Source organism: Nycticebus coucang, chromosome 20, assembly GCF_027406575.1.
Source record: "Nycticebus coucang isolate mNycCou1 chromosome 20, mNycCou1.pri, whole genome shotgun sequence".
NCBI lineage: Eukaryota > Metazoa > Chordata > Mammalia > Primates > Lorisidae > Nycticebus > Nycticebus coucang.
Window position 1 is genome coordinate 58,122,765 of NC_069799.1, and position 14,835 is coordinate 58,137,599.

Sequence of the window (14,835 nt, forward strand, 5' to 3'; positions counted from 1 at the left end):
GAAATCTTGACCTGAGAGTCACTCTTAATGGTAAAACCATTGTGGTGTTATGTTTCTACATGATATTCCTAGCAGATGCTTAGCTACAGAAAAACCTTGATATTGAATTGTCTTAGAATATGATTCAAATTTGTTATTATTTTTTACCACCCACATATTAATGCATTGAGAAACAGAAGATCTGTATTCAAAATGGGGTTACTGTCTGAAATTGGGTAACATATGCAAGAGACAGACCATTCCTTCCTGTAGGCCCCTTCTATTGCTGGTGTTAAAACTGATCAAGACCTTTGCATGGATAGAAAAAAAAATATTAACAGAGGACCATTTATAGTTATCAGTTGGGGCAAGACTGATTCTGAAAGCAGGAAGCTTGTGTGGGGGAAGAGTCAGGAAAATCGTCAAACTCAAGCATGGATCTCTCTAGAGGAAGGAGTCAAGTCTCCCTCCTATTTTAATAATGAAACAGCTGCTAAGGTCGTGGCCCTCTAGGGGGTCTTCATTTGTGATGGGTAGCTGGATCGGTTTTGTTTTGTTTGGGGGAATAAATATTTGAATGGGGTAACCCAAGAAGGGTTTTGCCACTCTTATGATGCTATTGATACGCAGGCTGACGCTATTATGGCGGGTGCAACATGCTACATTACCTTTATGCCTCCAGGTAACCTGAAGCACCTGTCTATGGACTTGGCACTACCTTACACTGAAGCGTCTGCCCTGCTTGGGGACAGTAACCTGAGCCAACCGCATACCTCGCAGACAGCTCGCTTTAGCCTCTGACAGCCCTAAGGAAGGGAGAGCGGGGAGTTGCCCGGGATGGAGGCTTCTGGAGGGGGCCTGGCCGGCCTGGCAGGGTGGTCTTGAATCTTCTCAACTTCTCCCTTAGATGCAACCAGTAGCAGCTCCTTCTTTCGAGACAAGGATGTAGTTTGTATGCAGGAACTGGAGGCGATTTGGACCCTTGGAACACTTCCTTTTCCCCTGGGAACTTGGTGATGCGTCCCCGCAGGCCATGTCCACGTGGAAAGCAAGGCTCACCCAAACCCTGAAAGCTCCATCCGGAAGGATGCACCTGTTCCCATGCTCAGCTCTGCTGGCTTGTTTTGGGAACACGAGGGAGAATGCACCGTTTGATCAGCCTGGCCCGGCTGACACTAGCTCTACGGTCTATGCTCAGCCTGCGGCCAAAGCGGGCAGACACCCAAGCCGCCCGAGAGTGGAAGAAGGAGCTCCAGAGAAAAGGCGAGATTCAGGCACCTGCACAGAGAGAAATGGCGGTACGAGTCGCAAGTGGAGGAACCACGCTGCCAACCGGCCAGCTGAGATACTCGAGGACCTGCCCACGTCCCCGGGTGGTGAAAGGGACCGTGAAGCCGTGGCTTTCCAGACTTCCATCCCCAGACCATCAATCGTTGATATGCCAAAGGTGAGGGAGCACAGCGCTGCTGCTGGGGCTGGGGTGGAGTTGGAAGCCGGGCTGGTCCTCTGAGGATGCTTCTGCAAACAGACCCCTTACTTCTTCAACCTTGTGTTGACTAAGACATGGTGACGAGCTCTGACTAGTGAGAGGAAGTGTGTTCTCAAAAGATATAGAAGGAAGCAGTAACATTAAGCCCTGTAGCCACAGCACTAGCCAAACTTGACCTTGAATTAACTGGCTATGGTGCCTGCGAGCTAACAGTGGCTCAGTAAAACAAACATAAGTAATAGAGTCTGGGGAAGCATTTTTTCTTTTTTAACTCCATCTGTAAATTTATGTATCCAAAAATCCACAGTAAGAAAAGTTCGATCATAGAATTTAAGAAATTGCCACTACTTAAAAGAAATCACTTAGGCTGGGTGGTGCCTGTGGCTCAAAGGAGTAGGGCGCTGGCCCCATTTGCCAGAGGTGGCAGGTTCAAACCCAGCCCCAGCCAAAAAAAAGAAAAAAGAAAAAAGAAATCATTTGGGAAAAATTTGGAAATGCAAATCAGTATACACATAGCAGAACAGAAAGGAACTGACCTGTATAAATAAAACTGTTCTCAATATAAGTTTTGGTGATCGTTTTCTGAGAGTTGAAGGCAGGAAGAGAAAGTTATTTGATTTTTTTGTTTGTTTGTTTAGCAGGGCTTGGCCAGGTTCGAACCCATCCCCACCTTGCACACAGGGCTGGTGCTTTAACCATTGAGCTCCAGGCACACAACCAAGTTATTTGAAAGCCTAATGCTTTAAAAAGCAGCATCTTGAATTATTTACTTATTTTCTTTCTTTTTCTTTTTGGCATTACTGAATTATAATCATTGAATATTCCTATTGGATTGAACTGCACAGTTATTGCAAAGTTCCTTGTAATCCCAACTTGGAGAAGCAGGGTTTCTTAAAGGATAAACTTGGAAGATGCCGCTTGAGCATTTTTTTTTCTTTTGATCATTTCCTAGCCAAGTGGCTAAGGACCAGACTTAAAAAGCTGAGAAGTTTTGGGGGATCTTGTGCTAAAATATTCTGATTAAAAAAAATAATTTTATCTCATCTACTTTAATAAGTCATTTTTTGGTCTGACTTCTTGTTTTAAATCTAAGAAACTTCATTAGTACTAAAAACTGCCAAACCAGTAAAGATAGGGTCAAAACATAATTTGAAAAATAATTTCATTGGATACTCTGTAGGTTTAATTTAAATGATTGTTTTCACAAAATCCTCTCATGTGGCCCATTTGTTGTTTGATTTTCAGTGTATACCCACCACCTCCAGATTAAGAGATTTGTAATAGTACTGTGAGTTAGCTGATTGAAATTCATAGCCAAGTTTATATTTGTTGGATAGTCAAGGGGAACTAATGATATATCATTCTAAGGAGCCAAAAGACTTTCTCTTGTGTAGAGATTCCAGCAACCCTAGATCTCCCTTATATTACTGAGGATCGCAGCAGGCAGGAAGGGTTGATTTTATCTTTTCTTTTCTTCTCTCTCTTTTTTTGTTGTTGTTGTTGCAGTTTTTGGCCAGGGCTGGGTTTGCACCCGCCACCTCCTGTATGTGGGACATATACATGTCCTCCTATATCTGTCCTACTCCTTGAGCCACAGGCGCTGCCTGGTTGATTTTATCTTTGTGATTTAGAGGCATATGTGACACAGGGCTCAAGGCAAGGATGTGTGTTCACAGAGCCAGTAACTCTCATGTGGCAGCAGCCACAGTTAGGATTCACTTGGCAGGTGGACTGCAGGGTAGGATCTGTCAGAGTCAGGATGGCTGGAGTGTGGAGGCCATTGGAATAATCCCAACACAGGAAGACTAGGTGGGAGGCACCGGGTGGGGCAGCAAATGCCTCAGTTGACTGTGGGGGTTTCAAACTGGGTAGGGAGGGGTCAGAGCCCACTGGGTATGTTGGAATGAAATACTGACATCAAGTGCCTGGGTGTGCAGGAAGAGGACAGACTGTGAGTGAGTAAAGGGGCACCTCTTCTAGTTCAATGCCCAGAGCCAAACCTGTACGGAGCACCTGTAGTCCCCCAGCCATTCCTCTAAGCGCTTTCCATGCAGTATCTCATCAAAGCCTGGTCACAGTTGAGGGGCATGTTCTTATGATGCCATTTTACAAAGGAGGCCATGGACACTTAGAGAAGGTAAGACACCTGCCTAAGGCCACAAAGAAAATGTGGCAGAGACAGGATTGGAACCCAGTTTTGCTTCATTCCAAAGTCCATCCTCTGAATTATAATGTGCTCTTGTTGCTAATTAATTGTGTGGTGTTTGAGGATTTACAATTAAATATTCACATGTGATCTCACTTGATATGCAATCAGATTTAAATTCCGTATACATTGGTGCATATTTATCTCTAAGTAAGTGTATGTAGGTATATAATTATTTGTTATTGATTCATTTTCTTTTTTTCTACCATATCTTCATAGTATGGAACAACACAGAAAAGGATACGTTCCATTTTGCATCCTGCTAGGGACAAAGCTTTGTTGGCAACAGTGTGGAAGCTGCTTTGAGAGCTTCTGATTAAAAGGACTGCCCAGATTTTGCATTGCCAAGTAATTTTGCAGGGCCATGTTTCCCCTCAGAGATGATGAATGAGATGCTTTTATTACAATCTTGCCTGGAGGCAAAAATATTTCCTCTTTGGATACACTGATCTTCATCATTGAAGCTGCCTTGGTGGAGGCCACAAATAATATAAGTAATAGCTTTTTCTTTTTTTTTTTTTTTTTAGGTTTAGCCTCAGAACATAATTATAGCTAAGAAATAGGGACAAGTCCCTCTATCCATCTTTAGTTACCTGGCATTCAGATAAAGAGCAGAGCCCATTTACATTTGAAACAGCATTTGGTTGGAGAGAAAAAGCTCCAGGTCGTGAAGCCAAAGGAGTAGGGCGCTGGCCCATATGCCAGAGGTGGCAGGTTCAAGCCCAGCCCTGACCAAAAACTGCAAAAAAAAATAAATAAAATAAAATAAAGAAAGAACTAAGTAAAAATGAAACATTGTTTTGTTTTGTGCAAATGCAGGTGTATTTGTCTGTATTTAAAAGTGATACCAGTTAGTCTTCAACCTTTTTGTGGTCATCTCTTCTCTGCTTCAGGTCCGAAGTCACGGTGATAAACAATTCCACAATGGGGATGTGTTTTATAATGTTTATGATCTCTTTCCTCTGACTGAGTGGTTGTTCAAGGGAAGTGTCTAATACAGTGGAATTATAGAATCAATGGAATACAACCGTATTGCTGTTTACTGTTTTAGCCAAGAGTATTTTGTGCTCTTACTTCGCAGGGGCAGCGCTGGCCCTGGGGGAACACTGATGATGGAGACGCAGCCCCTGGGGCTGCTTACTTTCCAGTGGGAGATACAGTAGGGTAAACAGGCAGAATCAATGCAGTTTGAGAAGTCTTATGGGTTAGCGATGGATGTCATGTGAACACAGGAGACTCCTTGCTCAGCCTTCGGAAGACAGGGGAGGCTGGAACACACCCAGGAGAAGGGTTTCAACGTTATTCTTTTACCTGCACATCAGACCCAGCATCACAGCCTTCCTCGTTGAGTGGCACTGTTTTCTCTCCCCTCTCTCTTAATGATAGAGACAGTTTAAGAAAGATGAAATTCACACCCTAAGCAACTAAATAAAGGCATCAGAGTAGTTTGATAGTTTGAAAAAGTCTTTCTATAGCAGCCATTTTTATCTAGTTCTTACTCCAACTGAGAGTAGCCAGCCTAACATAGAAAGGGACAGGAATTGTAGATTGGGAAATCATCCCCAGTAGTTTTTTTCTTTTCTTTTCTTTCTTTTTCCTTTCTTTTTTTTTTTTTTTTTTTTTGAGACAGAGTCTTACTTTGTCACCCTGGGTAGAGTGTCGTGGTGTCATAGCTCACAGCAACTTCAAACTCTTGGGCTCAGGTGATCCTCTTGCCTCAGCTTCCCAAGTAACTGGGACTATAGGTGCCCACTACACCCAGCTATTTTTAGAGACAGAGTCTCACTCTAGCTCAGGCTGGCCTTGAACTCCTAAGCTCAGGCAATCTACCTGCCTTGGCCTCTCAGAGTTTTTTAACAAAATGTTATTTGTATAAAAACGAAGAGGAACAGGGCCCGTCTTGGAGTGGACAGCTACATTGCTTTTTGGAATGGGCTGGTTTTGCAGTTAAACAGAGGTGTGATATCAAGCCACCCCCAGCCCCTCACTGGTGGCCTGGATTAAGATTGACAGGCTCAGGTGGTCACTGCTTTCCAGGGCCTAGGCCTCAGCTTTACTGTCTGGAAACATGGTTTTGTCAGTCATCTTTCTCTGAGAGATGGTCTCTTGACACCCACGCTTACAAAGGCCTGGTGTGTAAGGCAGAAGGCCTATGTAGCAGAAAGCTCTGAGAATTGGCTAGAATTCTTGCCATTATAAAATCACATGTAAAGAGAAATGAAAACCAAATATTTGTTGGAAAGCATGGGCCCAGAGGAAGAAGCACCATGTATATTTTATTGCCCTAAAATATGCTTAATGCAAAATTTACCATTTTAACTCTTTTTTTTTTAGCATACAGTTCTGTGGCATTCAGCACATTCCTCCTGTCACACAACTGTCACCCCGTCCATCTCTCTCCTGAACTTTTTTATCTTTAGCTGGAATTCTGCACCCATTAAACAGTAACCCCACACAGCTGGCTCCCTCTTTCCTCCAGCCTCTGACAACCACCATTCTGCTTTCTGTCCCTAGGAATCTGACTACTCTGGGTACTCATTTATTTGGAGTCACACAGTATTTGCCCTTTTTTGTCTGACTTATCTCACTTAGCATAATGTGATTCATCCATGTTATATCATGGGTCTGAATATACCCAGAAGTGGAATTATGGGGTCATACGATAATTTTATGTTTAGTTTTTGGAGAACCTGACACACTGTCTTCCACAGTATCTTGTACCACATAATATTCCTAGTCATAGTGCTCATGGGTTTCAGTTTCTCCACATCAATGTCAACACTTGTTGTTTTCTGGGGTTTTTTGTTTGTTTATCTTTGATAATAGCGTAATGGGTGTGAAGCAGTATCTCCTTATTGTTTTGATTTGCACCTCCCTAATGATTCGTGATGCTGAGCATCTTTTCACGTGCTTGATATTTGACCATTTGTGTACCTTCTTTGGAGAAATGTCTATTCAAAACCTTTGCCCCTTTTCAAACATGATTTTTGCTGTTAAGTTGTAGGAGTTCGTTATATAGTGTGGATATTAGTCCTTTGTAAAATGTATGATTTGCAAATATTTTCTCACATTCTGTGGGCTGCCTTTTCCCTCTGGGGATAGTGTCCTTTGATTGCAGGGAAGTTTTACATTTTGATGGAGTCCTATTTATCTATTTTTTCTTTTGTTGCCTGTACTTTTGGTATCATATCTAAGAAATCTAATGTCATGAAGTTCTAAAAGTTTTGTAGGTCTTTGACCTATTTTGAGTTAATTTTTGTATACAGCATAAAGTAAGGGTCTGACTACATCTTTTGCATGTGGATATTCAATTTTCCTAGCACCATTTCTTAAAAACACTCTCTTATCCTCATTGAATAACCTTGGCACTCTTGTTAAAATAATTTGATCATGTATGTGCTTGTTTATTTTTTATTTTTATTTTTTTGTGCTTGTTTATTTTTGAGTTCCCCATTCTGTTTCAGTTTTCTGTAGGTCTGTCTTTGTACCAGTACCACATAGTTTTGATTATTGTCACTTTGTAGCATGTTTTGAAATCTGGAAATGTGAGGCCTGTAGCTTTGTTCTTTTCTTTCAAGATTGTTTTGATTATTTGGGGTTTCTTGAGATTCTATATGAATTTTAGGGTGACTTGTTCTATTTCTGTAAAAACATATTGGAATTTTGATAATAATTACAGTAATTATATAGATGGCTTTGAGTAGTACTAAGATGTAATAATATTAAGTCTTCTAATCCATAACGTGGTATGTCTTTACATTTATTTATGTCTTAAATTCTTTCAATAATGTTTTAGTTTTCAATGTACACTTCTTTTGCTCCCTAGGTTAAGCTTATTCTTGAATGTTTCATTCTTTTTGATGCTATTGTTAATGAAATTGTTTTAGTAATTTTCTTTTCAGATCATTCATTCTTAGTGTATAGAAGTGTAGCTGATTTTTGTGCAGGGGTTTTGTATCTTACAATTTTGCTTAACTCATTTGTTTTAACTTTTATGTATGTGTATGTGTAATCCTTAGGGTTGTATACATATAAGATCATGTAATCAACAAACAGATAAATTTTACTTCTTACTTTCTAATTTAAATGGCCTCTATTTCTTTTTCTTACTAACTGGTATAGCTGGAACTCCCAATCCAATGTTGAATAGAAGTGGCAAGATCAAGCATCCTTGTTTTAGGATCTTAGAGTAAAAGCTTTTACTTTTCTTATCATTGAATGCGATGCTAGCTGTGCATTTTTTTTTTTTAAATATGGCCTTTTCTGTATTGAGGTAATTTTCTTTTACTCCCATCCATATTTTTTATGATGAAAAAGTGCTGACTTTTGTCAATTTTTTTTTTTCTGCATCAGTTGAGGTAATCGTGTGTATTTTCTCCTTCATCCTGTTGATGTGGTATGTTACACTGATTGATTTTTCTATGTTGAACCATCATGGCATTCCAGAAACAAATTCTACTTGGTCATAATGTAATCTTTCTAATATTCTGTGGAATTCTGTTTGCTGGTATTTGTTGGGGATTTTTTGATTAATATACATCAGAAATATTGGTCTGTGGTTTTATTTTCTTGTTGTGTCTTCATTTAATTTTGATATCAGAGTAATGTTGTCCTTATAGAATGAACTAGGAACTGTTTCCATCTCTTCAATTCTTTAGAAGAGTTTAAAAAAGTTGTTAATTCTTCTTTACATGTTTGATGGTACAAGTTTTTTGTTCTCTTCTGGATGGTATTTAATTACAGAGCTAATCTCTTTACTAGTTGTGGGTCTATTCAGATTTTCTATATCTTCCTGATTCAGTCTTTGTAAAGAGGAGCTATTTTGATAGCATCCCTGAGCTATATTAATTGCAATCATAAATACCACTTGTGCCCAATTGATAGACAAAGCATGGTGTTACACAGATTAGGTTATTTGATTTTTCTAATCCTTTTACAATGTTATTTCCTGACAATCTCAACCACTCCTCTGCTCAAAACACTTCAATGACTCCCATTTCCCTCAGAATGAAAGTCAAATCCTCACAATTGTCGCACATCCTATATAAAGTATCTCTCATTACCTCTTTCACTCACCTTCTACTGTTCTCACTGACAGGGAAGCTAGGACTCAGAGGGGTTAATTATCTGATCCATTGCCACTCTTAAGGATAACCCTCCCAGTAGCCTGGGAAGCTTAGGTCAATAGGTCAGAATATGACTTCCACGGGCAGTACAGACATGCTACGAATAGCTAAATACACTTTATTTGCCCTCCTTGTCTAGGCTGTGTGCCCATCCTTCTTGTCATGGCACAGTCTTTGTTAACACATGGACATTCAATTAACTGAGTTTCAGCTTCCTTGGTTAGAATCAGATTCCAGCCATGCTTTCCTGAAGAGCCATATCAAGATCATGTTATTTAGAATTTGGTGTTTGAGAGACCCCTGGGATACTTACTAACAGAAGAGCTCATGCAGGTGTTTACCTCTGTTGGTAACTGATCTCATTCAGCACATTGATTTTTATTTTCAACTTCTTGAGGTCGTCTTGAAGTTAAGACTTGGGGTACCATCTGTAGTATTGCTTGGAAACTCATATGTGATCATCTATCATGCCTTGTTCCACCTGCACTCTGTGTCCCCCTTGTTTGATGGCTCTACTGTTCTACATTTCCATTTTCTGATACAAGCCAATTTTCCTGGATTTCTTTAGAATGAAATCTTCCCTTTCTTTTCCAGAAGCCCGAATAGAAGATAACAATTCTAGCCTACCTATAAAAACCAATACCCCATTGGTGAAGCTCTCTGCTGAGCAGACGATTTGACATAAATTTTTTTTAATAGAAAGCAACTTATAAATCCATGCAATCAAATGTTAGTTTTCTAGTTCTTTTTTATTCTCCTGAGCAAAATCATTAACTGTCCCTCCTGCCCCAAACCAGGAGGATATCTGAATGAGCTGGTGAGTATCCAGTCTCATTCCATTTAAGGCGTGATCATTGTTTATTCCAGGTTTCCATTTTCAGAAGACATTAAACATCATGGCATGATCGGGCATGATATACTCTGTCTCCTCAGTCAGGAAGTTTCCAATCTGGATATTCAGTTGCGCCCCAACCAGAAAAGAGAGAGGCAGCTACTTGGCTTCTCTCAGAATGAAATAAAATGAACAGCCCTCATGAAACCATGACAATTTACATTGTGCAGCTTTGGCTATTGGAAACCATCCATAAAAAGACTGCGGAGGATGGCAAAATTGCAAAGTTTTCAGACAATTTGGAGCTGAGGGGCCTATTCTATATTCCACACTAAGAAATGAAAGATGGGTGTATAAGTAATTTCTAAAGCACTATTTTTTCAAATGAGGTTACCCTTGCATTTATAACTCAGTTAAAAATGCTAAATATTCGGTAAGTAGATATTGGTATGTTGGAGGGAAAAAGGTCCAGAGGGAAGAGGTTGGCCCATACTTTTGAGTAGCATCTATTCCCAGCTCATCAGGGAGAATCTAGTAATCTGCCTGTGACCTGATTCTTCCTTTGCTCTCAATTTTCACAGACAGTGAGTTAAAAGAGCAGGGTTTACTTTATTCCTAGGCAATGGCCTAGCATGTCTACCCAATGAGCCACCAAAGAGATTCCAGTTGATTGACAAAGACCTATTTCCCCAAAATACTTGTGTTTGTATAGTTGGAATTTTAGTTGTCTTGATGAAATAACCTGTAGAGTTGTGTTTCAGTTCAAAAAGATAATTCCACTATTCCACTCGTGGGGTATGCTGGAAACATTAACATTTCTTATGTTCCAGGAACCACAGGGGCTAGATGAATGAATGTGCTATATCAATCATGGGAAATTAGAGATTTTTTTTTTCCAGCCAAGGGCATGGTTAACTTGACCTGAACTGCCTTGAGTTTTCCACTCACCGCTGCTCCTTTCCAAAGAAAATACAGCCTAGCAAGTTAACACTTTTTCCAGTATGAGGTTGACACACTTGGTTTTGTAATTCTGCACCAGGGGAGGCCACAGGCTAGAAATTGTAGGCAATTAGAGGAAGGAGAATCCTTCACAAAGGGCATAGAACCTGCTATGGGAGCTGTTTTCTTGTTCTGGAAAGTTGGTTCGTGTGTACCCCATGTTCAGTTAAGTGGAAAACAACAGGTCAGGCAACTGTTAGACCAGTGTTTGTCAACCTTTTTTTTTAATCTCACAGCATACTTCAATTATGTTGATTTTTAAAAAAGAGTTAAAAAAGAATAATATACTTGCTGTGCTTTGACTTTTTTGAAAATGATTTAATTAATGATCTTTAAAAATTTTCCCAGCACACCTAAGATCCTCTCACTGCGCACCAATTGAAAATACCCTAAGCACATTGGCATGACTTGATGACCATTGTAAAGTAAAAATTTCCCCTCAAATGAGCCATCTGCAAGGGGAGAGTCAGGTCCTATAATTTAAAATATCAACTCTTGGCTGGGCACGATGGCTCACATCTGTGATCCTAGTACTTTTGGAGGCTGAGGTGGGTGGATCATCTGAGCTCAAAAGTTTGCAACTAGCCTGGGCAAGAACAAGATCCCCATCTCTCCTAAAAATAGAAAAACAAATACACAAACTTGCTGAGCGTAGTGGTGCACACTTGTAGTCCCAGCTACTTGGGAGACCTAGGGAAGAGGATAACTCAAGCCCACGGGTAAGTGGGTTGCTGAGAGATATGATGCCACGGCACTCTACCCAGAGTGATTGAGGGAGACTCTGTCTCACACAAACAAACAAAACCCCTCTCTCGTCCAAAAAGGGTATGTAATTTATTATTGATTGTAATGAATGCAGTGAATTTGCAAATGAGCTGGCTTTGAAAACTTAAAGGTTTTATTTTTGATACATATAAAACAATGCATTGTCTTGTAAAAGATCAAATATTTTAGATGAATACTTAGAGTTGATTCAAAGTTATCCCTTTTGTAAAATCGCTCTCACCAATCTGTTCTCTGGTGTCCTACTTGGTGAGGGGAGCCAAGCAGTAGAGATGGGGAACCATGAGCACATGGTTCTGCCTGTGCTCAGTGGAGTGAGAAAATCATGGCTACACATGGATACAGAGACAGAATAAAAAGGGGGGATTCTGTCTATGGAAGCCCTTCCTGGGGCAGCAACACATACACCCCTAATCTGTAGTGATTTCTCTTTTATCTGGGAATTGTGTTCCTTTTTGACTAAGGGGGGCACCTCAGGAGGTACACACATGAAAAGAATGAAGCAAGGTGACCAGTTGAATAGACTGGTATTTAGTGAGGTGATGGAATTCCTGGATGCCTCTTATCCTGGGGTCTTTCCCAAGGGCTCCAGAAGGCCTGTCTGTAGGAGTGACAGTCCTTTTGACGGAGTGTCTGCTGGAGTCCATCTGGCCAAGATGCATAGGACTTGAGTGTTTGCAGAGAGAAATAACTTGGTGTAGTGGTGAATTGACCTGAGTTAGTCTGACCATTGGAAACTGTCCTGTAAATATCGGTAGCCTCCAACAACTGGAGGCACATGACGGCCGTGTGTCTGCCCACCCGTAGCTTGCTCTTTAGTGATATGCTGCAATAAAGAACATCTCAGGGGAATTCTGCCACAGATACAAACATCTGGTGGCAAGCACAGAAAGGGTCAGACTCTCTGGTCCTGCATACTGTAGGAAGTCCCCAGATTTTGTTGTATAAAATAGCCTCTTGCCTGAATAGATAATATATAGGAATACAACAGTATTCTAATGGCAAAATCAGCAAGCCTTCTAGTCAAATGAGGTAAAGGAGCCCTCTGTTAAATCAAAGCCCAAATGGAGTTCAAGATCCTGAAGTTCAGGATGCTTTTATAAAAGGGGTAAGACTTCTGAATTTGCCACATTCTTATACTTCATTTTGCAAAGGCAAAGATGCTAATCAGTCACGTCCCTTGAATGCCATTCATTTCACGATTGCAAAAATTATTTTACACTGACTCTTACACTAACTACCCACATCTTTTACACTAACTCACAAGTCTGCCTGGCTCATTTGAAGTACTTGCTGTCACCACCTGTGGGTGCAGACAGATGGTTAGGGGCCTTCTAACACTAACTAAGCACCTGTGAGTGCAGACACCTAAACTCTCTTTGCTCTCAAGGAGGAGCACAAGGACGAAGGTGCTCGAATTTGGCCTTTGAGGATTGTTGGGTGAGGATGAGATGCTGGATGCTGCAGTCTCCATCCTGTGAGCACGAGAACAAACTTGTGAATAAAAACTGTCTGGAAATGACGGGAGAAGGCAAGGAAGAACCTAGGTCATTGATGATGGCTCGGAACCACTTCAAGGACAGCTAACTTCCTTAGAGTATAGATGCACAAAGCATTTACACTAAAGTATTTAATTTAATTAGTTTATTTATTGGACATAGAATCTGACTTTGTCAACCTTGGTAGAGTGCCATGGCATCATAGCTCACAGCAGCCTCAAACTCCTGGGCTTAGGAAATCCTCTTGCCTCAGCCTCCCAAGTAGCTGGGACTATAGGCACCCGTCACAATGCCCGGCTATTTTTTAGAGACAGGGTATCGCTCTTGCTCAGCCTGGTGTCGAACTGGTGAACTTAAGCAATCCACCCATCTCGGCCTCCCAGAGTGCTGGGATTACACATGTGAGCCACCTCACCCAGCCATATACTGAAGTATTTCTAAAAGCTGCTAGAATATTCTAGTTTATGTTTTCCAAGGATAGATCCAGCTCCCCCTGGGAAATCTCTAGGTGATCTTGCAGCCCTCACAAATTCAATACATACAAATATGAAGTATCTTTCCACCCAGACCTCCTCTCTGTGTCTCTCAGCAGCAAGAAACAGAAAATCTCACTCAAATTTTAACAATATGCAGGTGTTTATCTCACTTAAAAAGAACCCTCAATGTCAAAAAGAAAAAAATAACTGTGTTTCATTGTATAAATGCTTTTAGCAGTAAGCCATGGAGATGAGATAAATGTGAAATGGCATTTTAGCATTTATTCCTTTGTCATGCAGCCGCTTCTGAGCCTGAATCCTGTAGCAACTCAAAGGCAAACCCAGTGCTCTGTTCTTTGTAGCATCCCAAGCAGAAAACAACACATATGAGACCCCCATCAAGGTTTGTTGACCTAAGATCTGAATTCCCACTCTAAAAGTTCAAAGTTAGACCTTGCCCTAATTACTGAGCAAGCACACAAAAAACTAACCTGCCAAACGTTTTATTTAAAGTTATGTGTTCCTCTTTAAATCAGATTACTTTTTGCTCATGAAACACGCTCTGGCTTAACTATAATAGCTAAGTCTTCGGCTTTACTTTCAAATTGAGAAAGTTACCCATTCAGCGTAAGATCAGAACCTTCGTACTTAAATCAGATGACGTAAAAACATCTTTTAGATATTGAATTCTCTGCAAACCAGGAAAAAATTCAGCCAAAAGTATTGTAAAGCCAGAGTTTTGAAAAGAGGCAAAAGCATTCCTGGCAATGGTCTTAATATAGCTAGGCGTCTCACTATGTGACCAATATCATTTATATGCTTCTCCGACTTTATGCTATTAAAGCCGCAGAGAGTAACAAGGCAAATGGTCCCCTTTGTTTTCTTCTGTTTCTCCTTTAATGGCATCATTATTCGTGTTATTAATATTTTATATTTTCTCCTGTAACACTTAAAGTTCTGCACAAGTAGTCATTCTTTCTAGTACAGTACTAGAATCATAAGAGCTATTATCTTCACTTTGCCAATAGGAAAATTGAAACACAAAGAGGTCAGTTCTTTGGCATGCGAGAAATTCCTGCGAGGGGCTAGGAAATGGATGGGGTGAAAGGAAATGCCTTCCTCTGCCTGAGTTCATTTGAAAATAAAATTTCCTAAGTCTTCTGTCTCACATATGGGTTCCTTCTTCAAGGGAAAAAAAATTTTATCTTGGACTCTCCCCCCTGGTGTGGTCTGAAATTATTTTCATAAGGTTTTAGAATGATGAATTGATCACGAAGATATTGGCCGTACTGAGCAAAGATTAAATGGTAAGAATATACGAAGGCTCTATGTCAGAAACTTCGCCCCTGATTTTGAACATCCTTTTATTTATTCAACAAACATATATTAAGTGTTTTCTCTGTGCCAGGCTTTGCTATAGGAGCTAATAGATATAAAGACAAGAAG

At 40.5% G+C, this 14,835-nt stretch overlaps 1 protein-coding gene across 1 annotated transcript in view; it reads left to right on the forward strand.

Annotated features, from left to right (window-relative positions):
• The first annotated feature begins 932 nt into the window (after positions 1–932).
• FAM107B (family with sequence similarity 107 member B) overlaps positions 933–14,835 on the forward strand; it is a 223,697-nt gene continuing 209,794 nt past the window's right edge. Inside the window, exon 1 of the mRNA XM_053572248.1 lies at positions 933–1,426. Coding sequence (XP_053428223.1) covers positions 1,013–1,426 — 414 coding nt within the window. The 5' untranslated portion in view covers positions 933–1,012. The remainder of the gene's footprint in view (positions 1,427–14,835) is intronic.